The following is an 18,640-nucleotide window of genomic DNA, read 5'->3' on the forward strand; positions in this document are numbered from 1 at the left end:
CCGGTAGGAGTCGTCAAAGTATCATTTTTGAAAAAAATATATTTTCTTTTAATTTTTCGAGCAAACCGCCAAAAGTAGGAAGAAAAAAAGGACTGACTCATAAAAAAAAGTTATCCAACCAATATTTAATGAATTTACAGCCATTTTTATACCGGAAAACGTAAGAAATTGATAAATACTAACTCATAATGTTATTTAGATTCATTTTTTCTATTTATTACCATTATATTTCCCTACTTTAAGAACTTTTTTAAAATTAGTATGATTTTTTACTCATAATGAATACAAAAACAACACATGGATTCATAAAAAAGCAATAAAAATTTAATCAAAATATACAGAAGGTTACGTTATTGAGTAAAATGCTTGAAATGTGATAAACATCTAAATAGTTATAAAAAACAAGTTAATAAATTTCAAATAATTACTAATGTTATTTAAAACACATCAAGATTTTAAAGCTGAATATAGTTTTTTGGCGCACGTTGGAAAGTCTTTTCTACATTGTTGAACCATTAATAATAAATATTGTTTCTGATCTTCATCATATGTACCAAACTCGTTAAATTTTTCAATGAGTGCAACACATCGTTCGGCAGTATCATTAAGAACACGAAGTTTTTTGAAAGTTTCGCAGCAAGTAATGTATTCTTGATCTGTTTCCCACAAATCAGGGTCGATGTCTAGAAATTCACACGTCAAATTAAACTTATCAAAAATAGTCAGAGATTCTTGAGTCACAAAATCACTTATACTTTTAGACGACATTATTTCAAGCTTTTTCCTGTCTAAAGTAAATCGAGGATATTTACTATTGCTCGATTTTTTGTTTTTAATAGAATCAACTATTTTTAATTTTTCTTCTCGGGATAGTTTTTGATCAAAAAGCGCCAAACCTGTAAGATTCTCGTTTAAGTACCAGAAATGCTTGGAAAGTTTCTCTGAAGCAGCTTCTGCAACTTTTGGGTGATCTTTTTTATACTCTAATAAATTTTGAAATAGTTTTAAGTCATGATACGGAGCTTCAATAGCACTTGTTGCTACGAACCATGCTTCAACATAAAAAAAAACAATAAATAAGCAAATTTCTTGTAAAGCTAACAATTCTGAATGGTTGACGTGAAATTTTTCTCTGAACATATATATTTATAAACTATAGATAGCTTTCGATAGCCAACGAGCATGGTGCATAGCACCAGGAGCTCTAAATTTTATACCTTTGTTTGGTACACCTCCTAAAAAAATGTAGCTCAACGTCAAAAGTTCATGATAGTCATCTCTTGAAGTCCGATTCTGTAAAAAATGAAATGTAGTTAATATTAAAATATGAAAATTGTTTACTCAGTGAGAGAAACAAAGGACAACTTAGCAATAATTTTTTCCATTAGTAAAAAACTGTACAATATTTTTACCTGTAGATGATCTTCGATGAAGGGTAGTAGAGTATTTTTTTTTTTCGTCCAGGATATCTTTAATTATAACATCTTCAGTACCGATGTCATATTTTAACTTGTCTATTTAACAAAAATAAAATTCTAAACTTTTTCAATATTCTAAGGATATGACGACAGAATTTACTAAAAATCGCAAAAATCAATGCCAAAAAGTGTGAAATTTAATATGACAATAGGATAAATTCATTATTATGAATGCAGAAATGACAATTCAATCATCAGTGTGAATAGAATTCTATACTTACTAAATTCAATGTTGTTATCTTCAACTTGTATTTCATCCTGTATATCTTGCAAAACTGATTGATCAGAAAGTACTATTGCATTTTCGTTTAACTTAGATATTAATGGTTAACATTTATTGCCATCATTTTGTCGACTTTCCTCTAAAAATAATTGTAAATCACTTGGAAGATTCTCAACTTCACTATTATCAGCAATATCGAATAATTTGTTCACTTGATTAACGAAATTTTCCACTTTGTGCTTTTGACTGTCTGAGAGATTGTTAAGAGATTTGCGTTTCTTAATGTCTTTGTAATCGTCATAAAACTTTTCAAATTTCCGAATACTATTTCGTTTCAGTGTCGTGGGAATTCCAATTTTATCCCACATAGCCTCTAATTCATCGATAGCTTCGGTAGTACTGATACGTATAGTCAATTTTAACGTCAAATGTTTATACATAAATAAATTAATAACGTCACAATAAGTAGGTAATTTATAACAATTAAATTCTTTAATTTGAAAGCCAACTAAATAGCTATATGTCCTATTACCAATTACTTCAGTCATAATGAGCAATAGTTAGGTTAGAAAGTTAACGAAATGTAATCAAATAAATACTGAAGAATATCAAGAACTAATTTAAATACGATATATACCATTAAACATAAGTGACAGCAAAAAATTGATATTAAAACAGTAATTTGAATATAGTTTATTAAAAAATTGGCTTATTCTGTCTTAGTATCAGCGTCAATTTATTCTCGGATTAATCACTTAATACAAAAAACAATGAAAAAATTATTTTGAGGTTAGGTATGTCATAAAGGATCAAATTTGTCAACAAAGACAATAGAGACAGTAATATCATGCTAATTAACTAGAGCAATATTAGAATATGCCATCTCGGGACTGCTTGGTGCAATTTTTCAAAGAATGATTTCTACTTATACAAAGTTGGCGTGAATAAAGTTGACAATGAAAAAAATTAAATTTTTTGCTAATTTTGGAATTTTGTTACAAAAAATTAAATAATCTTTATTTTTATTTTTTTGATAAACGACAGAAATGTTGAAAAATTGCAAGATTTATGTTACAATTTTATTCTTGTAGTTTTTTTATTAATTTGTGCGTTTTAATATTTATTATGAGTGAGAAATCATAATGATTTAAAAAAAATTCTTAGTGTAGGGAAATATAATGGTAATAAATAAAAAAAATGAATCTAAATAACATTATGAGTTAGTATTTATCAATTTCTTACGTTTTCCGGTATAAAAATGGCTGTAAATTCATTAAATATTGGTTGGATAACTTTTTTTTTATGAGTCAGTACTTTTTTTCTTCCTAGTTTTGGCGGTTTGCTCGAAAAATTAAAAAAAAATATATTTTTTTCAAAAACTGTACTTTGACGACTCCTACCGGTGAACCAGTGCGAGTTACACAAAAAAACTCTACAGCTATTTTGAAGAGTGTGAAATTCCCCACAAGGTCCATCAAACCGATTTGCAATATTGTAAAAGCCGGGTAAGCATTAGAAATTTGAAAAAAAAAAAAAATTTTTTTTTCACATGCATTTTAAATGGTAAAACTTTAAATTTTTATTGTAAGTACTTAAAATTATTATTAAGAGCTCAAACTTGGTAAGAATTTTTTTTTCTATATGTAGATTAATATTTTGCATGAGCACCGAAAAAAAAAAAATTTTTGCGGAAATGAACCACCCTAATATATATATATATATATATATATATATATATATATATATATATATATATATATATATATATATATATATTAGACTGATTAAAAAAAAACGACTATTTTTAACTTCCCGCTAAGAAAATCGAAGATTTTCAAAAATCGGGAAGTTATTGTTTTCACCCCGTTTTGCAAAAATCGAGTTTTCATCAGATCTCGAGGTTTGAAGGTCACAGGAAGCTTCCCTGACTATCTCCGCGAGGTTGTCACTATGTCTGTATGTGTGTATGTGTGTTTTTTTTTTTTTTTTTCCTTAGGGGGGGGGGAATCCTTTTTACGGATTCTAGGCATAGCTGTTTGGCCTGGATATGTGGCGACTCGACGCAGCGTCCTACTAAAACTCGACACTAACGCCCCTACTCACTAAACCCTAAACCCCTTTTCCTTCTTTCCTCTAATCCCTCATGGAAATCGCCGTTAGGCATTACTTCGTGAAGGTAGGATCTAGCTACTGCTCTTCCTTCTGGTGGCTAAGGTGTTAACTACCTTCCTTCTATCTTCTGCTATTTGCTCTTTTTCTTTCGGTGGAACGCATGTCTTTAAGGACTTCTGTTGCAAACGTGTTGGTAGCGTTCCAGGCAGCTTCTGATGACAACATTGCTTCCACTAGTGAATCTGGTTGCATTCTCTGGTTCAGGATCCTCTCCAGTTCTTCACGCTGTGGATCGAAACGAGGACATACAAAGAAGACGTGCTCCGCGTCTTCAGCAGCTCCTGGGCAGGACGGGCACTCCGAAGAGTCATCGTGCTTAAAGCGGTGTAGATACTCTCGAAAACACCCATGTCCCGACAACATCTGCGTAAGATAGTAATTGACCTCACCGTGATTCCGGTTAAGCCAAATGTCGATCCGAGGTATGAGACGGTGCGTCCACCTACCCTTCTCTGCAGCATCCCATTATAGTTGCCATCGGCCTATGCTCTTCTGCCGTTCTTCAATTCTAAGTTCTTCAGGGATCAGTGCAGTTGACCTTTTTCGTTGGTAAAGGGCCCGTCTTTCCTCTGCTAGAACTCTAAGAGGTAGGGTTCCAGCAATGACGCACACTGCTTCTTCTGATATAGTGCGGAAGGCACCAGCTACTCGTAGGGCACATGCATTATAAGCGTCGAGGAGTAATGTTGGAGCTGCCTTTATGATGGTTTTCAAGGCTATATTAGGGATTCCGTCCAATCCCGGCGCTTTATTATTCCCTACACGGTTACAGGCCTCCAGCAGTTCTTCTTCAGTGACAGGTGGAATGTCGTCCAGTTCGCCTGGCGCCAACTGGTAATCGAAGTTGCGTTGCTGTGAGAACAGTGCAGTGACGATTTTCTGAAGAAGTTGAGGACACGTAGGTGATGGCATTTGTTGTTTTTTCAGGTGGGTCATAACCACCTTATAAGGCCTACCCCACACGTCTTTATCCACCTCGTATATAAGCTCTTTCCAGCATCTTCTTTTGCTCTCTTTGATGGCTTTATTCAGTTCACAACGCGCCTTTTTGTACTCTGCGATCAGCTCCACTAAGTTGAGCCGTTGATAGCCGCGCTGGGAGATTCTTCTCTTTCTATGACACTCGGAGGACGCTGATGTGGTCGTTCCACCAATGCACCGAAGGTCTCGAATTTATGCCACATTTACGAGGCATACTGGCATCACAAGCATGTGTTACTCTCCTCATCAGGTCCTTAGTATGTTGTTCTGCACATCCGGTGTTGATCGGATCACCATCGAGGGCTATTAGCAATGCTTCTGGGTCAAAAGATTTCACCTTCCAACCAACGATGTTAGACTGCTTGATTGGTCTCTTGAGGTTCTGGTCGTTTGATATTTCCCAGAATATCGCATGATGGTCGCTGGAAGTGTAGATGTCCAACACTTTCTAGTTGTAGTCACCTCTAGCAAGGCTATTACTGACAAAAGTGAGGTCTACAATTGAGCTTGCGTCACCTTTGGTGTAGGTCGGCGTATCACCACTGTTGAGCGAAACTACATCTAGTGTAGTAAAGGCCTCTAGTAGTGCTTTCCCTCGTGCGTTGGTATGTTTGCTGCCCCAGTCAACTGCCCAGGAGTTGAAGTCTCCGGCTATCGCTACTGGATGGTATTGCTTCGCATCTTCAGTTAGTCGATCCAAAAAATCAGTGAAGTCAACAATGGAGAGGCTAGGTGGTGCGTAGCAGCTATAGAAGCGGATGCCCTCTACTGATACTGCTACAAAGCCGGCATTGCTGTTGTCGACTGCATTTTGGAAAGGGAGCTTGCCACATGACCAGATGACAGCTTTGGATGCGCTATCAGATTCCCAGGGTTGGGTACTCAGGTGTTTATATGGCTCTGCTATTAGTACCAAGTCAAGCTCTAATTCTCGCACGGATTGCATGAGCAGGTCATGCGCTGCCTCACAATGGTTGAGATTGAGCTGTAGTATCCTCATGGTTGTTTGTTCGTCAACTTCTGGAGCGCCTCCTGAAATACCGGGCACCTGTGGGTGCCGGCATGGTGAGCCACGTCCTTTGCTCCTTGCTGCTCAGCACATATTGCACACTTGGCAGGATTTTTACAGTCAGAGATACGGTGCCCTTCTTGTCCACATCTGATGCAGAGTTTAAACCGGTCTACTTAGCTTTTACATTGGGACCCAACATGTCCGAAGTGCCAGCATTTAAAGCATTGGACTGGTCTTCTAGTTGCTCTTATTCGGCAATTGACCCAGCCAATCCTTATTTTGCCGCTTCCTTCCAGTAGCTGTTGTGCTCCAGCTGCTGGTAGTGTCACTGTAGCCGTTTGCGTACCTCTGTAGGCCTTACGGATCTTGATGGCCTCTAGTGGTATTTCGCAAGTTTCTCCGGTTTCCGTTTTCAGGGCAGTCTGAATATGCTCCTTCGTCGTATCATCATCAATGTCTCGGATCTCGATGGTCTCCTGCGGTCCTTTGCAGATTACTTCGGCCTCTTTTTGAAGAATATCCATGATGGTCTTTTGCAAGGCTTGGCCTTTGTCGATACTCTTCTTTGAGAGCGTAATCAGCATGTCCCTAGTTTTGGTTTTGTGGATCTTTTCCACGGTTGTGCGGACCTGTTCGTCAGGGACGGCCTGCTTTATACGACGCAATATTTCGGTGTACTTCTCCTTCTCGACCGGACGGATGATCAGAGCGTCAGGCCTGGTCCATTTTCGCGGTTTCTTCCGCTTAGGTTCCGGCCGGGGCTCTTTCGGCGGTTGCTTTGGGAGTTGCTCTCTAGCTAGCCTTCTCTTCTCCTTCTTAGACTGTACTTTTTCCCAGTCAGTCGTCTTCTTAGGTTCGTCGACCTGCCCTGCCAGTCGTTGGGGAGGGCTTTTTTTCAAGTCCTTCTTCTTTGTGACTATCGGTTGGCTCTGGCGAGTTTCGGTCCTTTCTCTTTCCAGGCCTTGTGTCAGTTTCACCCTTGTCTTCAGCGACTGATTCACCATCACCTTCAGCTCCGGTGTCCATTGCTTCATCAGTCACGACGACAGCCTGACAGGCTTTCTCCGGTGTAGCATGAGAAATGCGCTGTAATGATGAGCGCCACTCCTCATCCAGCTTCTCAAATCTTTGAAGGGCGTTAGTTACACCAGTCATCTTGGATTTTATCTCTTTGTGAATGTTGACCTTTGGTTGGACGAAATCATTCAGCTCACTGATCAGCTTTTCAAGGCGTTTGAGCGCTTGCGAACGCTTCATTTCAGCGCTTGCGTCAATCGCTGCTTGTTGGGCATGTAGCCCGTTTCCCCTCTTGTTTGTTTCCTGTGGGTTACTCATACTTTTTTGATTTACCAGCGCATCGTACGGAGTGGAGCGGGTTGCCATAACTAGGAACGGGTGTACCCTCGGAGATAGTACTCCTACCCCAGTTCCCTGAGGCCTAGCCGACACTTAGTCAGTCCCGGAATACACGGACGGACTAGACTCGCTCGGAGCGGTGAAGATTCCGATCTCTAACACTCACTGCGTACTTCCTGATCAAGGCCCGAAGTGGCTGGCTCCTGATCCACTGCTGCAACTTTCACCTCGGCAGAGCAAGCTCACATCAGCCGTGGCCTGCATCGTCGGAAACTACGATACAGGTTCCGGACACTCCCAGTGAGTTAGAGCAGGAACCAATCGTCTTGCTAGGTCAGTTAGTGTGACCAACCCATTAAAGGGGAGTTTTGTCCACGGGAGCTTATTTTGTTTGGTTATTTTGCTTGGCTCCTACCCGCTGTACCTCATCAACTAAGAGGTTAAGTGTCATCCAAGAACAGCGAGCATTCATTTTCCCATCCGCTCGGGGAGACGCGCCCGGTAGCAGTATCTCTTCTGCCCCGAGCGTGTGTGTGTGTGTGTGTGAAAGTATGTGAACCGCTTATAAGTTTTGAACGGCTTGACCGATTTCATCGCGGTTGGTGCCATTCGAAAGGGCTTGACCAAACTTAGATTTTGAAAACTATTTGGACCGATTCAGATCAATAGATTTTGAGAAATCTTAAAGAAACTGAAAAAAAAATTTTTTCAAATATGGTTTTTTTGGAATAACTTTTAAACGGCTTTATGGTTCAATTCCAAAAAATAATCAGCTCTTAACCTCAAAAAACCACGTCGATCGCCACCAGTCCGGTCAAAATCGGTTCATTCGTTCGAGAGATATCGTGAACGAAAGAAAACCGAAAAAAGTGTTTTTTCGGAATAACTCCGAAATTCCTAGCGCGATCAATTCAAAATTTGAGTTTCTTTGTGAGGCTTGAAAAACTGCGTCGAATGCTGCCAACCGTGTGAAAATCGATTTATTCATTCAAAAGTTATTGCGGTTTAAAAATTCAAAAAATAGTGTCTTATCAAAAGCATAGGAAAGCAATCTCTTTGAGCTCGGAGAGCTCAAAATAACCCATAAATTGTATTTTTAAGCTCGAAGAGCTCAAAAACGTCATTGGTGCAATTTTAAGCGCCTAAGTATGGAATTAGCGGGAAGTTGCAGAGATGGCCTTCAGGGTCAACCGTTTTCCTAATTTTTTTTTTTCTTAAATATATCGAAAATATTGTTGGAAATGATGAAAAAAAAATCCTGTGAGTTACAGCCCTTAATATTAATATTAAGATGTCCCGCATGGTAAATTTCAATTTCCCGTATGATTAACATGGGAAAGCTTGTTTTTTTGAGTTTAGAATTTTATAACTCTTTAATCGTTTATCAAAAAAGCTAGACTAAATCATTTTCTTGTGTAAAATTGAACGCTCTACAAAAAAGCTATCATAGAATTTTTCGATAAACCGACGCGTTTTGAAGTTATTCAACTTTAAAATATAATTTATAATATTTTTTAATTTTTTGATGAAACTATCAAGTTTATCAAGAAATTTTGTCAAATTTTACAAATTTTTTGTATTTTATATTTCTTTTGGTTTAACAGATCTTTTTATTTAACTGTCAAATTTCTAATACTATCGTATCTTAATTTTTCAATAAATTCAAATTATTTTTACTTTCAATTAAAAATTATTTTTATTTTTTTTTTCCTTAATCTTGTGACATTAGAGTAGTTTTATTACAATTCGGAAATTTTTTCCTATATTCACTGATAACAAGTAATAAGTATTGCAATTGTTCTTCATTTTTTGTAAAACACTTATTGTAATGTTCGATCAACGCTACCCCACGTTCCGCTAGATCGTTAACCACAGTCAATTTATCAAAAAACTTCACACATTCATTATAACTTTCATCAAGAGGCCAAAAATTCACATCTCTTTCCATAAAATCATACGGTAAATCAAACGCTGTAAAAATGAACATAGAATCTTTTGATACAAAATCACTCATATCTTTCTGCAAAAATCCTTCAATGTCTTCTTGTAAACCAAGCTGTTATATAATTTGTGATGATAAACTTCCATATTTCTCGGAGGCTATTTATCTCATAAGTTGTGAGTTTGAATTCTTCCCGAAAAATGAATATTTTTAAACAATATATTGCTTTGGACATCCAACGAGCATGACTCATAGCTCCTGGACTTTTAAACGAAAAATTTTCTTTTAGAACAACTCCTAAGAAAACTGATAACAGCTCCAAAAATTCTCTGTAGTCACTCCTTGGATGATATTTCTGCAAAGAAGTTAAAATTCAAAATATTGATTCATAAACTATTATTTTCCATTCGTCGAAAAGAAAATAAATAATGAATGAATTTGAACCAAAATACAAATAATTTTTGAACCGATAAAGTTGATAAGCTTTATTTCTTCTCAACGATTTTTTAAGATATGCAACAAAACTTAATCACTTAACACAGATCTTACCTGCAAATATTCTCCAATGAATCCTAAAATTTCATCAGTGATGTCTGACAAAGCTTGATCAACAGCGGTATCTTCTATACCAGCTTTGAATTTTGATTTATAAATTTTGTTCCAAAAACCTTTGAATCGATTGAAGATTGGCACGTTCGGGCCTGTTTGTTTAGGCCATATACTTCAAAAACGCTTTTTAAAATAATTTCAAACATGTGGTGACGACATGGTAACCAAAAAAGTTCCCGACCTAAAGATTTCTCTAATTCAACACCTGCGCCGTGATAAATACCTAAAAAATAAAATTCAAGTGAGATATTGGAATAATGCAAATTGTATTTTAAACTTGTTGTTGCTCACAAAAACTTACGAAACAAAAAAAATTTTCAGTTTTATGTTAACAGGCGAGACCATCTTTTTCTCGCTTTGCTCTCACGGAGTTCAACGGAACTATCTCTGTCACACTCCCAACAGCAGAGCAATTGCAGTTTCAATTGGTTTCACGAAACGAATGAAATTTTTGAAAAAAACGCTTTGTGGTAAAATAGTTTATTAAATTATCTATTATCTCTAAAAACGTTTTTTCAAAATTTCCATTCGTTTCGCTAAGCCGATTGAAACTGCAATCACTGGTCTCGGCTGTTAATGATCTTAAAGTATTTTAAGCGAAATTGTATAAATCTTACAAATTTATTTCAACGTCATGAGAAAAATTTTGTAATGTTACCTGTGTTAGTAACTGCAGTATCAAAGCACACTGCTTTAACATATCGACTAACACCCCACTGATCTAGAATCGAATGTACAGCTGTTGCTTGTTCTATTCCAGTCCCAGAATTTATTTTTGGAACTCCTAATAATTGTTCTTCACCAAATGATGATAAAACAATAGGCAGCCTATCAACGGTATCAGACCCAACTATATCACTTAAAAGTTTCCCGTTCCAATGAACAACGTAATTATCATCCAATTTCAATTGTTCCTTTAGTTCTCTAGCTATACCTTCTCTTAGAGATATACGTGCCCGTTGAATAGTACTGTAGCTTAAATTAACATCATTAAGATCATATCCAACAATCTTTAAAGTTGCAGCTATGATATAAGTAGCATTTCTACTCCTTACATTTCCGCGATCTAATGCAGCAACAAGTTCAGGTGTTATTATAGACATTTTTTAAGTCACTTTTGGCAGAGATAATTCATCTTCGAAATTTGAAACATGACTTATCGTTGATTGTGATGTTGTTAGTGTACCTTGGCTTGAAGTAGTGTTACTATCTTGGCTTGGAGTGGTGGTACTATTGTCAACCAGTTCATCTGAATCTGTAAATTATTAAAACATCGTACTTTTAAAAATGTTCATAGCTCGATATATTCTTGAAAGCTCATGAAGTAAAAAAACATAAAAATCACAAAGCTTTTTTCCCGTGATTTTTTTTTATACTGCTTTTTGACCGCAGCATCTAAAAACTTTTAACCAAACTTTACTGAAAATCACACTTTTTGCAAAAATTAATGAAGTAAAAATAATATAAAGATTTTGTGTGCTTGCTTGTCTAATTAATGCGAAAAGTAAAAAATCTCCATATTTTACAATTCTTTTTCTATCATTTTAAAGTCAATAAATTAATCAATCAGCAACTAACATGAAATATTTGTGAAAAGCTTGAATTAATACATACTTTCTTCATCTACCTCCATCAGTTCTTCATATGTTAGAGGTTTTAGTGGAAAATTATCAATAAATCCACGCCGACCTGATGATCTCTGGGCTAGCAAAAATTCATTTCCCTCTTTACTTAAGGTTTTGGCTGTTTTCGTGTGAGCAATATCAAATAACTCCTTCAACTTATTCTTAAAAACAGTTTCATTTTTGATTTGCGTGAATGATTATCTCCGTTTATAACTACGCTGCAAACTTTGCCACTTTTTGAACATTCTCAATAACTTATTGATGGCATTTAAAGTCTCACAAGTAGGAATTTGAGCCTTTTTCCATTGTTCTTGAACCTCGGTCACAGTAAATAAAGCACTTTGTTTAACACCACACTTTTGTACTTTATGATTATAGAAAAATAAAGCTAAAACGTCCTTAAAAGTTGGAAGTTTACGTCCAACAATACGTTATTGGAAAACCAATTAAATAAATTTCTTTATCCATTTTTTATAATCGATTTTGTCCATTTAAAAAAGGACTCAGTTACGAAATAATTCAAAGAAGAATAAATATCGTTCATCAAATAATTGGACAAATAACCCATAAAAAAGGAATTCTCGGATATGAATTAATTAATTGCAAAAAAATGAATTTAAAATACAAGCCAAAAATATTCACGAAAAACAATAATAAACTATACAGTCAACGCTCTCTGTATTTGACTCGCCCGTACAGGACCATTCTCTGTATTTGACTCGTCCTTATCCATAAGAGCTGTGTAAAATCGTCAAATACAGAGGAAGAATGTGGTCAAATACAGAGAGCGGTCAAATACAGAGAGGTCCAATACAGAGAGCGTCGACTGTAGCAACAATCAAAGTCCGAATTTGGAGGTTAGAACACCGCGTCACTCACAGTTATCAATTGAACAATGGGTTATTATTACCCAAATCAAAAAAGTTCGGTTAAAGCGTCGAGTCGCGGAATAATGAGCGTTGTAGTGCGAGGTGGTCAGATACTAAGGGAGGGAGGGCGTCCTTGAAGCTTTTTTGATGGTATGAATAGTAGTGTGGTTAATTAAGAACAAATAGTACAGCCGATGTCTTCTCTGTTTCGCGCTTCGATGATTTTAACTGTGAAACTAGCTTCGTAATACACTTAATAATTTTTAATTGAAAATAAAATTAATTTGAATTTATTGAAAAATTAAGATAAGACAGTATTAGAAATTTGACGGTTAAATAAAAGGATCTGTTAAACCAAAAAAAAATATAGAATACAAAAAATTTGTAAAATTTGACAAAATTTTTTGATAAACTTGATAGTTTCGTCAAAAAATTGGAAAAAAATGAGAAAATATTATAAATTATATTTTAAAGTTGAATAACTTCAAAACGCGTCGGTTTATCGAAAAATTTTAAGATAGCTTTTTTGTAGAGCGTTCAATTTTACACAAGAAAATGATTTAGTCTAGCTTTTTTGATAAACGATTAAAGAGTTATAAAATTCTAAACTCAAAAAAACAAACTTTCCAATGTTAATCATACGGGAAATTGAAATTTACCATGCGGGACATCTTAATATTAATATTAAGGGCTGTAACTTTCACAGGATTTTTTTCATCATTTCCAACAATATTTTCGATATATTTAAGAAAAAAAAAATAGTCGATTTTTTTGAATCAGTCTAATATATATATATATATATATATATATATATATATATATATATATATATATATATATATATATATATATATATATATATATATATATATTTCGTAATCATTTTATCACCTTAAAAATTATTTTGTCTAAAAAATCAATTTTTTAAACAATAAAGGACTTCCTATTGAAATTGGGGGTGCCGTTCCTGTTCTACCTGAAGAAATTCAAAATACACTGTATCAACCTCAACCCGATGAATGGCCTATGGGAGATAGAGAAGCTACTTGCCGTCGTATAGTTCGTGGAATTGATCAAGTAATGTCACTTGCTATAGCTGAACCATTTATAACTCCAGTTGATCTCAATATTTATCCGGCTTATGCATTTGTTGTTGAATACCCTATCGATTTGTCGACCATTAAAACACGTTTGGAGAACCATTTTTATCGTAGAATCATATCCGCACAATTTGATGTTAGATATTTGGCTTCTAATGCTGAAAAATTCAATGAACCTCATAGTCAAATCGTAAAAGCCGCAAGAATCGTTACCGATTTATGTTTACGTATAATAAGGTAAATAAATTTTTTCTCACGTACGAAACCTTGCATTAATTAATACTTTTTTTTTTAAACATCACCCGTATTTATATTCATTACAGAGAAACTACAGAGATCGATGTACCAGTTGTTTATCATCAATTGGTCGATACTTATCAGTCTTCAGATTCAGAAGTTGAATTACCGGATAAAAAAATAATGCCTTCTACTAGTCGATCTAGATCATTAAGCAATCGGATCTTACGTTCTCATAATGAAAACACCGTAGATTGGAAATTCGAATGCCGACAATTGTTAGAAAGCTTATGGCAATGTGAGGATTCTCTTCCTTTTAGGTAATCATTGTAGATTATATATTTTTGATATTTGTTACTTTGATAATATAATATAATTAACTAAAGTGTATACTTTTATTTTCAGAGAACCGGTGGATCGGTTAGAACACCCTGATTACTATCAATTAATAGATACACCAATGGATCTTCGAACAGTGAAAGAAGATTTACTGGGGGGTAATTATGAAACACCTTTAGAGTTTGCTAAAGATATGAAGCTAATTTTCACAAACAGTAAAAACTACAACACTAACAAACGATCAAAAGTAAGTAACGTACGCTACTGCTATATATGTGAAACTATTTCTTAATTAAATACGATTCACTACTTTTTTTAATTTCTCGCTAAAAAAAATTGAAAATTTTCGAAAATCGGGAAGTTAAGAACTCCGTTTTTCGAAAATTAAGTTTTTATCAGATCTAGGCGTTTTGAGGTCCTAGGAAGTTTTCCTGACTATTCTCGCGATAGTGTGCGTGTGTGTGTGGGGTTTGACCAAACTTAGATTTTGAATACAATTTAGACCGATTCAAACTGGTAGATTTTGAGAAATCTCAAAAAAACTACAAAACAAATTTTTTTTAAATGTGGTTTTTTTAGAATAACTTTTAAACGGCTATACCGATCGATTCCAAAAACTAATCAGGTCTTAACATAAAAAAATCACGTTGATCGCCGTCGGGCCGGTCAAAATCGATTAATTCGTTCGTGAGATATCGTTGGCGAAAAAATTCGGAAAAAGTGAGTTTTTTAAATTTCTCTAAAATTTTCTATCTGATCAATTTGTGTTTAAAAGTAAATCATAGGATTTGAAAAACTACATCGAATGCTGCCAACCGCGTAAAAATTGGTTTATTCAGTCAAAAGTAATTGCAGGTTGAAAATTTGAAAAATAGTGTTGTATTAAACTTTTATCAGACTTTTGAGCTCGAAGAGCTCAAAAGCATAGAACAGCTAACTCTTTAAGCTCGGAGTGCTCAAAATAACACATAAATTGTATTTTTGAGCTTAAAAAACGTCATAAGTGCAATTTTAAGCACATAAGTAGGGAATTAGCGGGAAGTTGCAAGGATGCCCTTTTGGGTCAACCGTTTTTCTAATTTGTTTACTTTGTAATCTTTTAACCAATTTATAATTTTATATACCAAATAACGTCATTCTAGATATATTCGATGACAGTAAGGTTATCAGCTATGTTTGAAGAACATATGCGGAGAATCATTTACCTGTGGAATTCAAACAAACGGCGGAGTAAAAATTGCCAGATGAAAACTCGCCAGCGCGCATCAAAAGAGTTGAAGACTTCTCTAACGACTAATGCTGGTAAAGTATCTATTATTAACTATCATATATTTTGATAAACTTCATGAGAGTGTGAGAATCTGGTGAATTGAGAGTATAGTGGATTGGCCCTAGTCCAATATTTAACTAGTATTTAGAAAGTGTATAGCCACCCATAAAAATAAAAAAAGGCCGTAAAATACTTAAATTTTTAGCTGAATTGGTTTTTGAGAAAATTTTGATTGATGTCATAGATAACGAGATTCGGTACTAATTTTCACACAATACCAGAGTTTTTTCATTTTTATCATCGTAAGGTATTTACGTTAATTGCTCACCACTATAATTTTAGATCGTTTCACTACACATTTTCTGAGTAATTAATCATTAAATTTATGTCTTATACTCATAGAGGTAAGAATCAATACGAAACGTATTCCTAAGCATGAAGAGCTCCAAAATTGAATGAAAGTAGGCTTTCGTACTCTTTGAGCTGAAAGTAGCGGAATGTCTATTATAGTTCGCAGGGTGAACCGTTTTCCAGATTGTTTATTCTTGTTTTTAAACTGATATACCTTCTAAATACTATTCTTTCATTCATTCAATTTTGTATATTTTAGGTCCATCTAGAAGAAGATGTGAAACAACAAGCGATGATGATGATGATGAGGATGATGATGATGATGATGATGATGATGACGATAATGACCGCGATGTTGGTGTTCGTAAAAATAATGATGATGATGATGATGATTCAAATGATGATGATGAGGATGAGGATGAAGATGATGATGATGATGACGACGACGACGATGATGATGATAATGATGTTGTCGTTGATGATGAAGACGACAATGAGCATAATGATAATAATAACGACGATAATGCTGATGATGGTGACGATGATGATGATTATGATGATGATAATGACAGTGGACATAAAAGAAAAGTGAATTTGAAAAAAAATAAGAAACAAAATAAAGTAACTGTTCATAATAAACAAACATCGTACTGCAATGAGTCAGGTAAGCAATTTTAAATTACCTGTAAGATGGGCGTATTTCATATTGTGTCTTTATTGTGCTGTTGAAGTCTTGAGAAGAAAAATTATCAAGTATCTAAGGTGAAAATTTTGAAACTAAAATGAAACTGGAAAAAGCTGTCGATTATGAGTTTTGTAATTTTAGAATTACCATAGAAAATGTATTTAAAGATGAAACTGAACTGATCCTGATAGTCTCTGGCGTCTCTAGCAAGCTGAACAGTTTTATTTAAGTATTTAACCAAAAATTCAATTCAATTTTAATAGTTTAACCCATTAATGTTCGGCCTTGAATCCCCACTCTTAATTCGAGTCATATGTCTTTTTCTTTAAGTGAGAGAGATATAGTCTTTTTCCTAGAGAGGGGGCCAGAAAAGTAGTAGAAAGGAACAGATGGACACACTACCACAACTAAATCGTCTTTCACACAACCGCATAACGGACCATGATTGGCTCTCTCCCCTAACAGCTCACACTGAGATTCTTTGCGCTTCCAGAACATTAAAGGGTTAATCTAAACATCAAATCGATTTTCTAAGTTTCGATTCAAGCTTTAAATTTTCGCCTCGGGTATACTTATATACAAATAAAAATTTCCTGAAATTTTTAGCTCTTAATTTCAAGTATCTTAATTGATTTTTCCCTTTATTTTATATGCTATTGAAGCATGTAAATCTCGGTTGTTATTTTGCACATTGTTTTTTTAACTCAGTTTTTCTATTACTTTTTTTTTTCTTTTATCCGAGTAAATTAGTTTTTTAAATAATATCAATACAAAAAATCAATTATCTTAATCATTAGCTTAAGTTTTCTTTCTTAAATTATACAATATATTCTTCAACGTGATGCTCTTTGAGATTTTATGTTATATTTTAGAAAAAAAATTTCTAATTTACATTATAGTATAAAAATGATAGAATCAAGTGTTGAATTAATTATTTCCTACATGTGAGGGTTGTTTTGATAAAATACTAATATTTTTCAGTGTATGGTATATTATTTAGTTGAAATTAATTTACAGTATTTATTTACATTCATTGCAGGTCCATCTCAAATTACAAATGGTCATATCAACCATTCTACTGATTCAAGACCAATCAGAAATAGGAAAGCTTCATCAAAAAATATCCCGAAAAGTAAAAACGATTCCAGTGAATCTGATTCGTCTACCAATAACATCATTGATGATAATCATACTATTCTACGAAGAAAAAACGAAGTTAGTCTAAGCAATAATAAGAATTTAAATGACATCATCAAGTCTGTAAGAAGCAGAGGATCTATCATAAAAAGAGGGTTGAGAAGAAAAGGTATTCGTACGAATCGATCAGCATTAAAAAATTATGCAGAGAGTAATGGTGATGAAAATGATGAAAATCAAGAAATTATTGAACAGCATGAATCTACAGCCAGTGAAAGTTCACAAAATATTGAAAATGAAAGGATACAAGCCCATGCAATTCCAGAAACAGATTCAGTGCCCGATCAAATATCTTATACCAGTGGTCTATCTCCGAAAAATAGAAGTGAAGAAACATCATCAGATAGCAGTTGCACAGAAAAATTAAATTATAATGTTTCAAATAGTAGAGATTCTGAAAGTTATGAATCTGCAGCAAGAAATAAACAAATAAAATTGCAGAAAAAGGGAAGAAGAAGAAGACGGCGAAGAAAAAGAATATCTATAAATGATTCCGATAACGAAGAGACAATAGGAAGTTCTCGAAGAGGGATGAAACGTGTACGATACTGTGAAGATAGTGACGAAACTGAATCTATTCCTTCAAGAGATAGGCGGAAAGTAAAAAAACCTGACTATACTGAACAAAGTGATGAAAGCCCACCTGAACCTGGGATCAGTATAAGTAGTAGAGGTCGTGTACGAAAAATGACCGCAAAAGCACGTGCTTTTTTATTAGAGTCACCATAATGGCCTTCTTATATTTTAAAGTTAATCTATCAATATTTAAATATGCAGGCCAAAACTTTATATATGTTTTGTCAATATCAATAAAATAAAATTTTTTTTAATTGTTTTTGGCTTTTAGTATTGTAGTCGTATAAGAAACTTTTTTTCATCTTTTCTACGCTACACAAATATATACTGTAATAGGAGTTTTCTGACCTAGGATTTCACCAGTCATAAAACAATCCAGTTTATTTGACTAACCGATTATTCAGATATTAATTCTTCTTGAAGACGGCTGGTCATAGTGAGATCAATATATCAAAAGGAAAGGTTATTCTAACTACTCGTTGACATAAAGTAATACCCGGAATCGACCAACAAAATGAAACTCAACATATTTAACAACACTATGATGTTATCCATTAAATTCAACAAATTTGTTTATTCGTACTTCGAATTTCCATTTTCATCGTTACTATAACGTTA

The 18,640-nt window shown here is 34.3% G+C and overlaps 1 protein-coding gene across 2 annotated transcripts in view; it reads left to right on the forward strand.

Moving 5' to 3' along the window:
• LOC123259782 (bromodomain and WD repeat-containing protein 3) overlaps positions 1–18,276 on the forward strand; it is a 70,665-nt gene extending 52,389 nt beyond the window's left edge. The window contains exons 17-23 of one of the 2 annotated variants that reach the window (XM_044720468.1): positions 13,205–13,604; positions 13,691–13,924; positions 14,010–14,190; positions 15,086–15,245; positions 15,824–15,901; positions 15,962–16,228; positions 17,289–18,276. In XM_044720468.1, the coding sequence (XP_044576403.1) occupies positions 13,205–13,604; positions 13,691–13,924; positions 14,010–14,190; positions 15,086–15,245; positions 15,824–15,901; positions 15,962–16,228; positions 17,289–18,175 (2,207 nt within the window). In that variant the 3' untranslated portion in view covers positions 18,176–18,276. The remainder of the gene's footprint in view (positions 1–13,204; positions 13,605–13,690; positions 13,925–14,009; positions 14,191–15,085; positions 15,246–15,823; positions 15,902–15,961; positions 16,229–17,288) is intronic. The other variant, XM_044720469.1, reaches the window with a different exon arrangement.
• Positions 18,277–18,640: the final 364 nt, after the last annotated feature.

This window comes from Cotesia glomerata, linkage group LG2 (assembly GCF_020080835.1).
Source record: "Cotesia glomerata isolate CgM1 linkage group LG2, MPM_Cglom_v2.3, whole genome shotgun sequence".
Lineage (NCBI taxonomy): Eukaryota > Metazoa > Arthropoda > Insecta > Hymenoptera > Braconidae > Cotesia > Cotesia glomerata.